The 14,174-nt window shown below is 39.0% G+C and overlaps 1 protein-coding gene across 4 annotated transcripts in view; it reads right to left on the bottom strand.

Annotated features, from left to right (window-relative positions):
* LOC137631740 (dynein heavy chain, cytoplasmic-like) overlaps nt 1–10,436 on the bottom strand; it is a 138,073-nt gene extending 127,637 nt beyond the window's left edge. For 3 of the 4 annotated variants that reach the window (XM_068363647.1, XM_068363648.1, XM_068363649.1), the window contains exon 1: nt 10,261–10,436. In XM_068363647.1, coding sequence (XP_068219748.1) covers nt 10,261–10,279 — 19 coding nt within the window. In that variant the 5' untranslated portion in view covers nt 10,280–10,436. The remainder of the gene's footprint in view (nt 1–10,260) is intronic. The other variant, XM_068363650.1, reaches the window with a different exon arrangement.
* Between the last annotated feature and the right edge of the window lie 3,738 nt (nt 10,437–14,174).

Raw genomic sequence — 14,174 nt, 5'->3', positions numbered from 1 at the left:
CACGAGATTCCTCCTTCGCAGAGGTCCGAAATTAGGGTCTGCTCTGGGATTCTGAGTCAAGGAAGATGACATGACCCTGGCTGACTCTCCTAGCGGAGGCCCAAGCAAGAAGGAAGAACCAACTTAAGAGTCAAGTCATGATCTGAGAGTGATAAGAAAGCTCTCCTTTCTGAAAGCGTGAACTACTGTACGCCACAAGGAGGTGGTTTGACTACCGATTGGGGATAGTAAGCTCGACAATTTGTATGATGGACAACTCTGTCGAGGAGGAAATGGAAACTGTTCATTGTTCATTCTAAAGACAAGTATCAAGGTCGCGCGGTACTTTTTCGCAGCCGCAGTTGAGTCAGGTATGTCTTCCCCGAGGTATAGAAAGACCTTTGCTATCCTGGGGAAGGTGACATCAAGCACTGTGAAGCCTCTTTCCACGATGTCAACCTTTAGAGGATAAACTATTTCACATGATAGGTAGTGAAAATTACCTATGGGGTTATCCAGCCATCATTTTAACTACTGCTTGCGAAAAGCCTCTCAGAGAGATGTTCCATATCCTCCAGGTGAGAAGTAGTAGGAACATGACTGATCATGGTAAAACTCTGTGCAAAGTTGTATGAGCAGTTTGAGAGAGAAGTAAGAAGCTCTCTCAATATCTCTGCAAGCAGTAATAGAAAGTCTGGGTATTCTGCTTGCTGCCACAGCAGAGCTATCAGGGTCATTGACCGATCTCTCGACGTCCTTTTCTCAATAATGAATCTCCTCATCAGACAGAAGGGGTGAAATGCCTAGATGTCCTGGTTGTCCCCCGGATATTGGAGGGCCTCTCATAGAGGTGCCTGGTTATCCAGTAATGGCTAACAGTACTCCAGAAATCTCCAGACAAGAGACGTCCTAGACCAATAACTCATCGGCAACCCCCTCCAGGGTCAGGACTCTCATGACTAACTGAAGGAGATGAAGCCCACTATTTGAGTTCGCTGAATCGGGCTGAAAGGGCGATCGAGTCATCTTTCCTTAACTTGATATTCTTACAGCTAGATGGTTTTAATATTCTAATGACTAGATGGTACAACAGCCATGCAAATACCCCCTTTGTTTGTCTAGGTATTTTGTATCACCATGCTGCATTAAGTACACTACAGCAAGTTAAGAAAGTTGTTGGAGGTGGATAAGAGCCAGCAACAGTACACTCAAATCCTGGAAAAATTGAGTGGCACTGCTGATCAGAGTCAGAACACAACCCAATGACCATGTGTCACAACAGGTGAGGCCATTCCCCCCTTTTCCTTTTGATGCATCCAACAAGAGCATAAAATATGAGGAAGGAGGAAGCTCTACAACCCTGAGGAGGTTGGTAATTTCTACCTCCCAACTCAGGTCTCTCCTTTGCTCTCATACTACCGGACTCGCAAGTCCGAAGAATCCCTGCTGTTACCGAAAGGTTTTCAGTCGTCATTAGAGGGGGACTAAAGCTACGACATTTGCAGAGGACCAGACGTTCCTGGAAAGTCAGGTGCCCCAACAGTGCAACCGTGGGACTGCCTGTGAGAAATCTTGGTTGAGGATGAGACATGCAGCTTCCCCGAGTTTTTTTTTCATACTGGATGGAAAAACTGCCTCTTTAGTGGTTATTTGCCTTTCTAGATATGCCAGTTCTCGTGAATTTTGCTCGGATGAATTCTAGTACTTTATGCCAATCCCCGATCATTGCCAAAATCAAAAGAACGACTCGTTATCAGAGAAGAATCTCCCTCGAGTCAGCTAAAATCAATTACTCGTCTAAGGGATGAGGAGGGCAGATACAGTTGGCACTGACCAGGTTGGAACTTGAGTGAGCATTCTTGTGAACACTTAAGGGGTTGAGAGTAGGCCAGAGCCCAGCACCTCATACTGGCAAATCATCCCTCGAAGAATGACTAGGTACTGTACTTCCTTGGTGATTAACATCGTGATAACAAGCAGTCAATTGGTCTGGTGGACCACCTAACCATTACTGGTCTTAGGATGAGGAACTATCCTGAAGAGTAGGGTATCACTTTAAGTTGAGTTAATGGAAAGAGAGAGAAAAGGAAGTGGGAGGTAGCCCCACACCTGGAGGATTGGGACTATCCAAGGATCGGACAATAGGGTCTCTCCTGGCATCCTACCCCTGGTAGGACGAATGAGAAGGATGCCCCTCCTTATGGGAAGCAATCAATCGCTTATTCCACTATGCCCTTAGTGCACGTGGCCACACAGACTTTACCTACTGAAGTGCGATTGAGGCATGCTAGAGCTCATATCATGACTCGAGGAATTGAGAGAGAGTTTGTAAAAGCAACCCTTTCCGGTGCAAACTAGTCTTCCCCTCCGGCACCATTGGAAAAGGAGACGGACGACAGATTTCTCCCCAAAACTCCACAGAGCTTAGAGCGTTCTCGTAACAGAAGGTGACAAATATTTATGGGCTACCTGGTTACCAAACTACTTTCTAGAACAGCAGGTACCACTTGAGGAATTTTTGTCTCTAACACCCCGAAGGGTCGGAGGGTTCAATTGAGAGAAATGACCACTTCCTCTCAAGAAAAACACTAACTCCCATTGGAGTGTCCAAGGGCGGCAAGAGGTGGGTTAATAAGCGAACCTTTAAGTCGATCACTGTCAAGTCATGTGATCGGTTGCAAGCAACTGTTTCTGGAAAGTGAGGATAAAACATTGCCCCCCAACTGCACTCACTAGGATGGGGGTTGTTTGTGTATGTCCGTCCACAGACCGGTAAACACTGAATTAACCAGCTATCTCCCTAACCTCCCAAGCCAAGGTGACTGCTCTCAAGCAGATGATTGGTCATAAGCAACTACTTCAAAAGGACAAGGCAGTTGTGTGTTTAAGTGTGCCCACGGACCAATAAACACAGACAGAAAAGACTACCTCTAGAGAGGGTATATGCTCCCGTGCTCTGAGGGGGAAGACCTTCCGGCGACGCAAGTGATCACGGTAGATCAAGTCCCCCAAGAAAAGATCTGGGAGCAGCACAAATACTCCGTTACGCCCGAACTCTGTCGGAGAACATTGATAAATGTTTGTAAATGAGACCTACTTCTCCCTGGTGAAAAGTATCCCGTAGAAAAGAGGCAAATACTGTATCGTATCTCCCCATTTCCTGATTGGATTAGCCCCAGTAGACTCATTCTGTGAAGTCTCGCAGTCCAAGTACCTTTGATAGTTATATAGACGATTCCGAGGAGGAGCTGACAGGGATGGAGGAGGAGCCAACCTAAGGGCAGACCTCCTATGCATAATTTCAAAATTTTAGGTGTGATTCTCGACAGTAAATTTACTTTTGAGAAACATATAAGGTCTGTGTCTTCTTCAATTGCACAAAAAATAGGCTTATTGAGAAAGTCTCTCAAGATTTTCGGTGATAAATCTATTCTGAAGAAGTGTTTTAATTCTTTCATTCTACCTTGTTTTGAGTATTGTTCTCCTGTCTGGTGTTCAGCTGCTGATTCTCATCTTAATTTGTTGGACAGAAACTTACGGTCTATTAAATTTCTTATTCCTGATCTAGATATTAATCTCTGGCACCGTCGTTCAATTAGTTCATTATGCATGTTGCATAAGATTTTTCATAACTCTGACCATCCTTTACATTCAGATCTCCCAGGACAATTCTATCCTGTTCGTAATACTAGGCAGGCAGTTAATTCTAATAGCCAGGCCTTCTCCATCACGAGGCTCAATACTACGCAGTACTCTAGAAGTTTTATTCCAGCTGTGACCAAGTTGTGGAATGATCTTCCTAATCGGGTGGTTGAATCAGTAGAACTTCAAAAGTTAAAAGTTGGAGAAAATGCTTTTTTGTTGACCAGGCAGACATGAGTCTTTTTATAGTTTATTTATGACATATTTGTTTTTGTTGTTGTTAATAGTTTATATATGACATGTCTGTTTTGACGTTGTTACTTATTTTAGAATGATTTATTGTTAATTTGTTCTCTTCATTTATTTATTTCCTTATTTCCTTTCCTCACTGGGCTATTTTTCCCTGTTGGAGCCCCTGGGCTTAGAGCATCTTGCTTTTCCAACTAGGGTTGTAGCTTGGATAGTAATAATAATAATAATAATAATAATAATAATAATAATAATAAGACCATCAGCCAAGATAGAGAGCCACTGATACATTGGAACAGCGTTCAAATATGCTCAATTAGCAGCTTCAAATGACTGAACCCAAGTGCGCCCTTTGCAAACGAAAGGACGTCAGTAGGTTCTGTATGAAGCGATAACTAGCATTTACTATTCCTCACTAGCGTACATGCGTCCGAGAGGTAACACATGCACTGACAAAACGAACAGCCTTCGTTGGCAGTAGGACCCAAGGCAAGTGGGATAGATGTGCGTGTACCGACACGCAACTTCACTGCCCCAAAGAAAGGGATCGTTCACGAGCCATAGCATCATGACCACGATTGCGAACGTGTGCGCGTCCACGAGGTACCACGTGCAGCTGGCAAAGTGATCAGAGCTTCGCCAGTAGTAAGAGGTCACCCACCAGCCTTGCAGGTATGGCAATTGAGTGCATTGATGTGCACCTTCATAGTAAAGAGTGAATGGTTTATGTTTGTGTAGGAACAAATCTACCCTTGGGGAGAGCGTGCGCATGAATCCATGGGATCACGTGAAGCTGTCACTTGTTAAGCATGATGGAGTGTGAGCACACTGTTGTATGTGTCACAGACTTACTAATGTCAAGCGACCTAGTGAGAGAAAACGCTGCTGTATGCGTCACAGGCTCGCTAATGTTGAACGTGCTAGTGTGAGCACAGACAAGGTCTGGCGAGCCGGGTTTCCATTGGTATACTGTATCTTGGGATGGGAATAGATGCCCAAAAGGCAAGGTTTTTCCATCCCAAAGCAGAATGCGGTGAATCCAGGAAATGTCCCATCCCTCCCTTGCACTCTGTATCAAAGATAATTCAGAGTCCAAACAACCTGTAATCTTGGAGATATATTGCTCAAGAGCAAGCTCATCAAACAAGAAAAGGGTTTACCTTAGGAAAGGCAAGCTTGTTACTCCCGATACCATTTTCTTCTCAACATTCAGTGAAGTCTGACTCAAGGGTGGAATACTAACCGACTGCTTAAGTTAAGATCTAAGGATAATGCCATGAGGCACGGAAGTTTATTCCCCTTCGAGGGATCAAGTCCAAAGGCATAGCACAGCATTGTTAACGAGAATAAGTGTCTGAGAGTTAAATAAAATTTTAAAAGCCAAGTTTGCAGATGCCAAAAATGATTCTGTAATATAGAGACTTAAATATACAGTAATATATAGTCAGCCCTCGATAATTACAGGTGCTATCTTCGCAAATTCAGTCATTTACGATATACAGAACTGTATAACCTATTTTATAAAAATTTACCCATTCATGATAAGTAAACTCAATGCGAGGTAACAATTTTAACTCAACTGCGCTCCTTTGCACTAGACATGCCTCGTGCCATTTCCGCACAGCACAACATCCCATCTCTCTCTGACTCGGCCTCACTCACACATCATCAGCCTTGTGTGTGCATCTCCCGCTTCAGTCCTTTTCCTGCTAGCATCACTTTGCCTTACTTTGTTAACATCATGGCCCCCAAGAGAGGTGCTTAGACTTCCAAAGGTTCTGCTAAATGGCAGAGGAAGGTCATGACTCTTGTGGAGGTCATAATCCTTGATAAGTGTTTGATAGTGGTTAAAGTGCGATACGCAAAAGAGTTGACACCTCAAAAGTTACATTATGCTTCACGGTGTATTAAAGTGTAAAATTTCATACCAAAATTGTTAGTGGTGTTTCTACTGTTAGTTTTACTTTTTATTTTCAATGTTAGTGTATCATCATTGATGATAATATACAGGTATTGTTATATTAGCAACTGTACAGTACTGTACATTAAATACCATACTTTACAGTAAAGTAATGTACTGTAATGTAGATATTGTATAGGCAATGTGTACGGCAAGTTGGAACGGTGCAAGTCGACCTACTAAAAACAGCGATAACTTTCGAGTGATATGTTTTGTTACCTTACCTAACTAAGCTATACTGTAGTGATAGTACTGTAATACAATATTCACTAGATAGGACCAACAGTTAATTGTTGTTATAGTACTGTATTTACATATAAATGTGGTGACGACTCATGTGTAGTCTTACAGTGTAGTGTAGTGTACGGTACGTACGTACATATGTACAGTTAACTTGTGTAAAGTTACTGAAGTGAGTTCATACAGTAATGCAATACTTACGCTGTGATAGAAACCACATAAAACAATATAGTGCAGTACAGTGGGTTACCTAATGTATTAGTCGACTGTGCGTAGACAATGGGCATTGATTTGTTTGGTTATGAGTTGACCCACCCTAGGGCAGCAAGCATTCACGGTTTCTAGATTTTCATACATGTCTCTGTTACTTAACCCCAGCAAAGACCGAGGACAGATTGTAATCATAAATGGAGTGGGATTTAATCAAATTTAAAATAGCTTGGACAGCAAAATGGACAGGAGGAAACTTGAACAAAGGGAAAGTTGATGGCTCAAAGTGCTCGCATCTAGGGGCTAAATGTTTACTGCAAAGACACTTTAATAAGGCCTACCTTATAGGGCCTGTTGAACATAATGATAGCACTACCCCCTTAAAGGAGAAAAGCATGACTGAGACAAGGATTTTATATTTACCATCAATAACAGCCAGTCCTGGAAGCAAACCACATTCAGTAACCCCTCTCGGGTAAGGCTTTGATCTATAACTTGATAATGCTTTGGCATCAAAATTCAACTTGGCAGCATAATAGAGGCAAAAAAATTCAACTAATCATCTTGAAAAAAGAATTACCATCGGGATAGACTAAGATAATACCCAGACGTCTCCCTTAATTCAGTCTCAAAAACTGACAAAAGATATTAAAATTTGAATGGCCACAATAGGTATGCACTATCTTGTCCACAAAATAATGCCTCATGTCTTGACATCTATGATTTGGTTTAAAGGCATTCTCTCCTTACAATAGCAATCACTGGGATACTTTAAGGACAGACATAGGCTACAGCTTTATGGCCTAGGCTAAGAAGTACTGGTGCCTATATACAGTAAGAAAACTGAAAAGCACTCTTGCATTAAACCAGAAGGTAAATACTGTGTATGATACTGTACTTAAATTTCTAACCAAACAGGAATTCATTATAAGAACTGGAAGAGTGCCAACCATTTAGGCCCGTTTCTCTGTATGAGTAATAGGTGCCGGGCAAACTAACTGACGTATAAATCAACTAAATTGTGAACACCATTGAAGTTGTCTAAGTCCATGATTTACTTTTGTGAGGCTGATGGTTATTACACATGCATTGTTCCCAATAATTGCTTGTGTGAGCTTTTTTGTCTATGTATGATATAATCATCTGCTGGCTATTTGAACCAATTAAAACCAAAGTATTTAGGAAGAAGTTCACAAGTGATGCTTTACAACAGTTCAGTTCTGTCATGGCTCCTGTCACGACTCCCCAGGGAGGCGTTCAATTTATTGATGTAATCTAAGTGAATGTCATTCATTTTGGTATGTTGTATGATTACTATATATTCAGATCACTCAGTTCACTACATAGCTGTTGTTGCTCAACTGAATGCCAAAATTATCACTGAAACAGGTAGCCACATCACAGGCATTCACAACACATCCAGGCACATCTGGTCACTATCATACAAGACTGCTAAGAATGTTTAATTGCAATGCATGCCATGGCAGAGCAAACACCAATGTGGTACGGGATATGAATCACAGGTTATTATGACTTTAAATTTCACAACAAATACATGAAACTTATGTTTTTTATGGCTATCTTGTGGTATTTTATGCATTTCTAACCATTTTCACTGATGCAAATTAGTCATTTTTTGTTTCTCCACTCAGAAAGTTTCTTCATTGTTTGAATGAAGTGTATGAAAACTCATTAAAGAGCAGTTTACATCAATAAACATTGTCAAAAATGGATAAAGCACAAGATAACCAGGTGGAAAAATATTTGGTTCATGTACTGTACTTGGTTAGCAATTGAAGCATGGTACATGGTGATTACTAACCAAAATGTTCATAATTGGCAGTTTGGTATATATTGAAATTGGTAAAATTATAGAACACGTGACAACATTTCTAATAGCAAAACCCCTTTGCCTACTTTAAATAGTGTGCTTTCGACAAATTTGACCTTTATTTCCATTATAAATAAGTCGTTCTTGTTATGGACCCCCTTTTGACGGACACAGGTGGGTACCTGGGACTTTGAGTATGCGAAAACAGGATCAAACGTAATTATCTAACAATTTTGAGATTTTTAATAGGCCACAGAACCCAACAAACTCACCTAGCCTAGTAGTTCAAAGGTCACAGACACCCCATTCCCAGATCATAGACCTAGCCGAGGGGTAAGCCCCAGAACCCCCCTCCCAGGTTACAAACCTGGGAAGGGCGCAACCCCCTAGACCCCACTAACCAGGTTACAACCTAAAAGTAAATCACATAAATCCTAACTAGAATTGCACTTGGGACACTTGAACCTTTGAGGGATAACACAATGAGCTTTTAAAAAATCATTCACAACACCAGAAGTACCATCATACTTACCGTGAAACTTGGCTATTTTTTCACGGATTTATTATTCGTCCCAGAAAATAATGTATAGAGAAGAAAAGGTTAGTTTTACTACTATTTATCAAATCGCCAGAAAATTTTCCCCGGTTCCCATTGGACAGCCCCCATTACTGTAACAAATTAGGGTATATCTTACAACTTATTTATTTGCAACAGAAATTAAGGTAATTTTCAATATATAACCCCATTTCTTTATTAGGAGTTTTTCCCGTATTGTTCTATAAAGGGTGTATGTATGATAGCGGCCACCTGTATGTTTAATTACGGCCAACTTAGAATACGACAGTGTAAGGGGGGTCGCAGGGGGCGTTAGCCCCCCCCCCCCCCAACCACGTTAGGTAAGTAGGTAAGGACACGGCTTGTAGGGTTAGATTAAGGGGGAAAGTTCAGTTTAGATGATGTCCATTTTTAACCCACACGGGAGGAACTGGCCGCTGATATACAAAGGCTCCTTCTATAATAATACTTTGAAGGCATCATCTCACATATTTATGACTCTTGGTATTTTTATCTACAAAATATTGTCCGTTCCAATAAACTTTCTTTAATGAAACGCTTTCCAAAGTTCTAAAGTTACATTACAAAAAAAAAGTAATTTACAAGAAAAGCTTTAGTGTGACATAAAATTCATTTAATCTTTCTTAAATAATGGATTCCAACTTTGTGCAAGGATTTAGGGGGGGTCAAATGGTAGGAAACCCCTTCTAAGGACAGAGCGTTTTAGGTCTGATTAGGTAGGGATACCTTAGGCTAGTAAATTTCACCTTAACTTCTCTTCAAAACTATATTATCAACACATCTCCATAAAATACGGCACTACTAACGTGAGCGTTTTTAAGAAAAGTTTGATAAAAGAAAGTCGACTGGCCAGACCAATAATTTGAATATAAATACTTTGTCATAATATGCAAGTTATCATATACTGTACAATAGAAATGTTCGTATTTATGCAGAATAAAATATTTGAAAACCGGAAAGACAACGAGAAAAGCATTAATCAAATGATCAAATCCTCTTTAAATTTTCGAAGTCCAACCCCCCACAATGTTCATTAAAGTGCTGAAAATCACAAGCAGAATGAAATATAATATTAATTCGATAATCCTTACAACTAATTCGTACGCCGGTAATTATAAGCCTACTGTACTAGAAACTAAAGAAAAAAAAAATATTGAGCTGGACCGTGATTGCGTCAGAAATACAGCAGACAGGCTGCAAATTCGAGTCGGTGGCAAACCATATTTTTTCGACCCCCGAAAATCCTTTATTATAAAAACGTTATATTTCTTTTTTTTATTTTAAACATAATGGACATGAAATTCAGTTATGTTCGAGGAAACTTCAGTTTCTTCTGAACGAACTTAATGTTTGCCGGGAATAAAATACGGCAAGCTTAGAATCGCTTGCCATTACCATATATTTATTCACTGAAAATCGTTGTTCATTAGACTCACGCTGTCAATGGGAATACAGAGTTAAAAAGTCTAAAAATTCATAATTTAAAATAGTTTTCCGGCACGATTGCTCAACATGAAACCTTACGATGGAGAGTGTTATTCCAAATCTTCGATTAGGCTAAGTAATACTTACCATCTTCACCGGGATCCATGTTTGTGTAGAGCAACGGCCTTCCCCGACGTTTCTGTTGGGCAAGGGAACGTTAAATTTCTAATTGAAAGGGACCGCAAGGGTCGGGGATACAATTACAATGGTAAGGTATGTCGCAGTTGCAGCCGCTGCTGCATCTGTCAAGACTCACGAGGATCGTGCGCAGTGTTGCCAGATGGATTAGTGTAAAAATCCCCCAAAACGAAAAATATTTCTCAAATCAACCCCAAAACCCAGATTTCAACAAAATATTTTCTTCTGATCATGTAGGCTTTACTTATATAGAAACTACCCACCATACTTCATATAGAGTGCTAAGTAAACTAATTGCAATAATATAAAGATTTACTAATTTTTGTTTCTTCATAGAAATTTGTACAGAATATCCCCATTAGAACCAAAAGTTCCCAAATCTAGGGCTAAATTCCCATATCTGGCAACACTGGATCGTGGCCCAACCCAAACGAATGTTGCCAGTGTTGGACTTTTTATTCGTTATCTTAAGGAAAATTCTCGCTTCTTTGTTGCAAACTAAATTAATGTTTCTACGCTGAAATAGAGAAAAAACATAGAAATATTAAATAAGGTACAAATATGTATTAATCAAGATGCAGATTTGGCTCCGAAAAACTTTAAATTCAAAGAAACTAAAAACTATTGAATTGAATCTAATTCAAAAATATTCTGCTACAGTCTTCATGTAGATTTCGGTTACCAAATTGGTCAATTATATACATAAGTAATTACACTCTTCTCATTATAATACAATAACCAATCGTCCAGGGAGAATTACATAAGAAATGCAAGAAAATTTTACAAGAAAATGTACGAAACATTTTGAAAATTCCCATAATAGATTCAAGCAAGAACCTAACGTTCGAATGAAAAACATTTTCAAGAGTACCCACTAAAGAATAATTTCTAATTCTCTTTTAGATTAAATAAAGAATAAAATATATGTATCTCCCATAGTGTCAGTAGAAAACACCATATAAAAAGCGAAAATATCTTATATAATATCGTCTCTCATCTCATGACGTCACGCATGACTAGAAACTTTGGGTGGGAAGGAGGTAATCAGCTGACTCATGTAAATAAAACCGGGGAAAGGGGGTTCAGGGGGAGCGCACTGTCTAGCCAGTCATCGATTGCAACTTCCATAAAGCTTATGTTTCTATAAGGTCCTTCGCTTTTGATTCTCTAGACGTAATGTAACTTATAATAGACACAATTTAAGACAAATGTCCCATTTCATTCATTTTCATCAGCAATTTACCTGATAAACCTAGGAACATTGGGTAATATAAGAAAGTAAAAATAAGCAAGTATTATTATTATTATTATTATTATTATTATTATTATTATTATTATTATTATTATTATTATTATTGTTGTTATTATTATTATATCCAAGGTACAACCCGAGTTGGAAAAGCAAGATGCTACCATTGTATACCCCAGCGAGGAAAAGAAATAAGGGATGAATAAATAATATATGGGAGGCAAGGAATAAAAATATGAAATATTCTAAGATCAGTAACAACGTTAAAATAGATGTAACATATATAAACTTTATATGAAAGGTAAGGAATAGAAAATATAAAGTATCTTAAGATCAGCATCAACGTTAAAATGGATCTGTCATAGTTAAATTATCAAGAGAGACTTATGTCAACCTGATGATCTTAAAAAAGATTTGTAGCAAGTTAACTTCTCAAGATCCTCAGATTCATTGCCCTATTAGGAATGCCATTACACAATTTGGTCACAGTTGTAATAAAACTTCTCGAATATATATAATATTGAATCTTAAGGAGACTAGGGCAAGACTTAAAATCAATGGCATAGCTACGTACAGGATGGTACAGTCTGGAAAGATCTGAATACAAAGGATGGTTAGAATTAAGGATAATCTTAATGCGACATGCATAAGAATTGACTTAACGACGGTGCCCGAGAATAATATCCATTTCAGGAATAAGAAATTTGATAGACAGCAAGGTTTTATTCAACAAATTAAAATGAGAGTCAGCAACTGCAGACCACACAAGATCAATACTCGAAACAAGGTTGAATAAAAGAACTAAAACGTTTCCTCAGAATAGATTGATCACTTAAAATTTTATAAGACTTCCTCAATAAGATATTTAGTTGTGAAATCGAAGAAAAAATCCTAATGTTTCTCAATAGTTATTATGCAATCAAGAATGACACCTAAAATTTTAAAGAAGTTATATATAGATAAAGATTACAGGACGTGCTGTAGTAAAGAGTGTATACATACCTGCTCTCTCTCTCTCTCTCTCTCTCTCTCTCTCTCTCTCTCTCTCTCTCTCTCTCTCTCTCTCTCTCTCTCTCTCTCTCTCTCTCTCGTAGATAAAAACTTCAAAACAGTAATGTTCTTATGGGACATGGCCCATAATTTGCTCAATGGGCTAGTTTTAGCTAGATCTTTATTAAGGGATTTAGCAACCCCGAGTCTACATTCAGGAGATGGAATTGATGAGAAGAGGGTAGCGTAATCTGCATATGTAACGAGCTTGTTTTCTAGACTTAACCACATATAATGCGTATATAGCTTGGAAAGTAATGGAAAAGAACAGTACCGTAAGGAAAACCAGATATTATATCCATATAGTTAACATGGTTCCGATCAACATCTACTCTTTGCAATATATCACTTGAATTCAATATGCCCTATGTGTAACCTAAATTTCTTTATTCATGCATTAAATCCATTTTAATGCATATCGCAGATTAATACATTCAATTGTTGCTACATTTAATAACTAACATATTCATTAATTCATGCTTTTATGATAGGCCTGAGTTCTAGAGAGCCAAAGGGGTACTCCTTTTTTGTGTATGTGTGTGATTTTAACTTGCTATACCTAGTGGTTTATGTATGTTTTTATTTGCTGTAATTTAGGATTTTATGTTTAATTTGCAACTGCTTTTATTTTCTGTAACTTATCTCATTTCTGGATGCATCTTAGTTGTTTTGTTTTGTGCATATTCAAGTGCAGTGCATCTATATGAGGGTTGCTGAAGAAGTATTTATGTCTGAAACTAGCCTTATGATACAACAACATTCTCAACTTTTAAACCAAGCAACACAATGACGCCCAAAACGAGTACCAGCACCAGCCTTCTAACATCTAAAGGAAACGAAGTAAAGGCTCTCCCAATTTTGGCGGGCTTAATTCATGTACTCGTCGACAAACCTATCCTTGGGGACATAAGAGGACCCCACATTGCTATAAAAACCATCTCCCTTCTGGAAGAAGGGAAAAACCTTGAGGACAGGTTCGACGACTGGCTGAGCCCCTACTCAAACATCAGTCTTCTTTTACAACAGCAGACATGTTCAGAATAACATTATTGACTTCCTGGGAGAGGAGTGGTGGAGTGGGCAGAGTTTTGGGCTCTCTTTCAGTTCATCATAGATTAGCAAACCCAGTTGATGAATGTAGAAATATTGACTTACCTGTGAGTCATCTTAGAGTAAAAACCGACAAGACCAAAGCCACCCTCTTTTTACAAACAAAAAATTGCAAGGTCACCCTCAATCCACTTAAAAGCTATTAGGACAAAGGTCATGGTTGATGGACCAAGAATCAGTTCTTTGAGTTGTCATGAGTCCAACACACCAGAACAGATCTCGAGGTCTTCCACTTTACCTGGAAGAGATGGGGCTACCTATTTATTCTGATTAATATGTGCCCTTTGAGGTAAAACTGAAAAAAATAGCTCATCCTATGTTGGCTCAGGAAAGACATCCAGCTCTCTGCAAACACTATTGTACTTGGATCTCACCATTGACCAAAATAAGTTGCAGATACAGTTCTTGTACACCATTCTGGCCTGTTACAATCACTAAATGGATTCCCCTATGT

The sequence above is a fragment of the Palaemon carinicauda genome, chromosome 40, assembly GCF_036898095.1.
Source record: "Palaemon carinicauda isolate YSFRI2023 chromosome 40, ASM3689809v2, whole genome shotgun sequence".
NCBI classification, from domain to species: Eukaryota; Metazoa; Arthropoda; class Malacostraca; order Decapoda; family Palaemonidae; genus Palaemon; species Palaemon carinicauda.
Note: the sequence above shows the minus strand (reverse complement) of the source record. Positions and strands in the feature narration are given on the sequence as shown.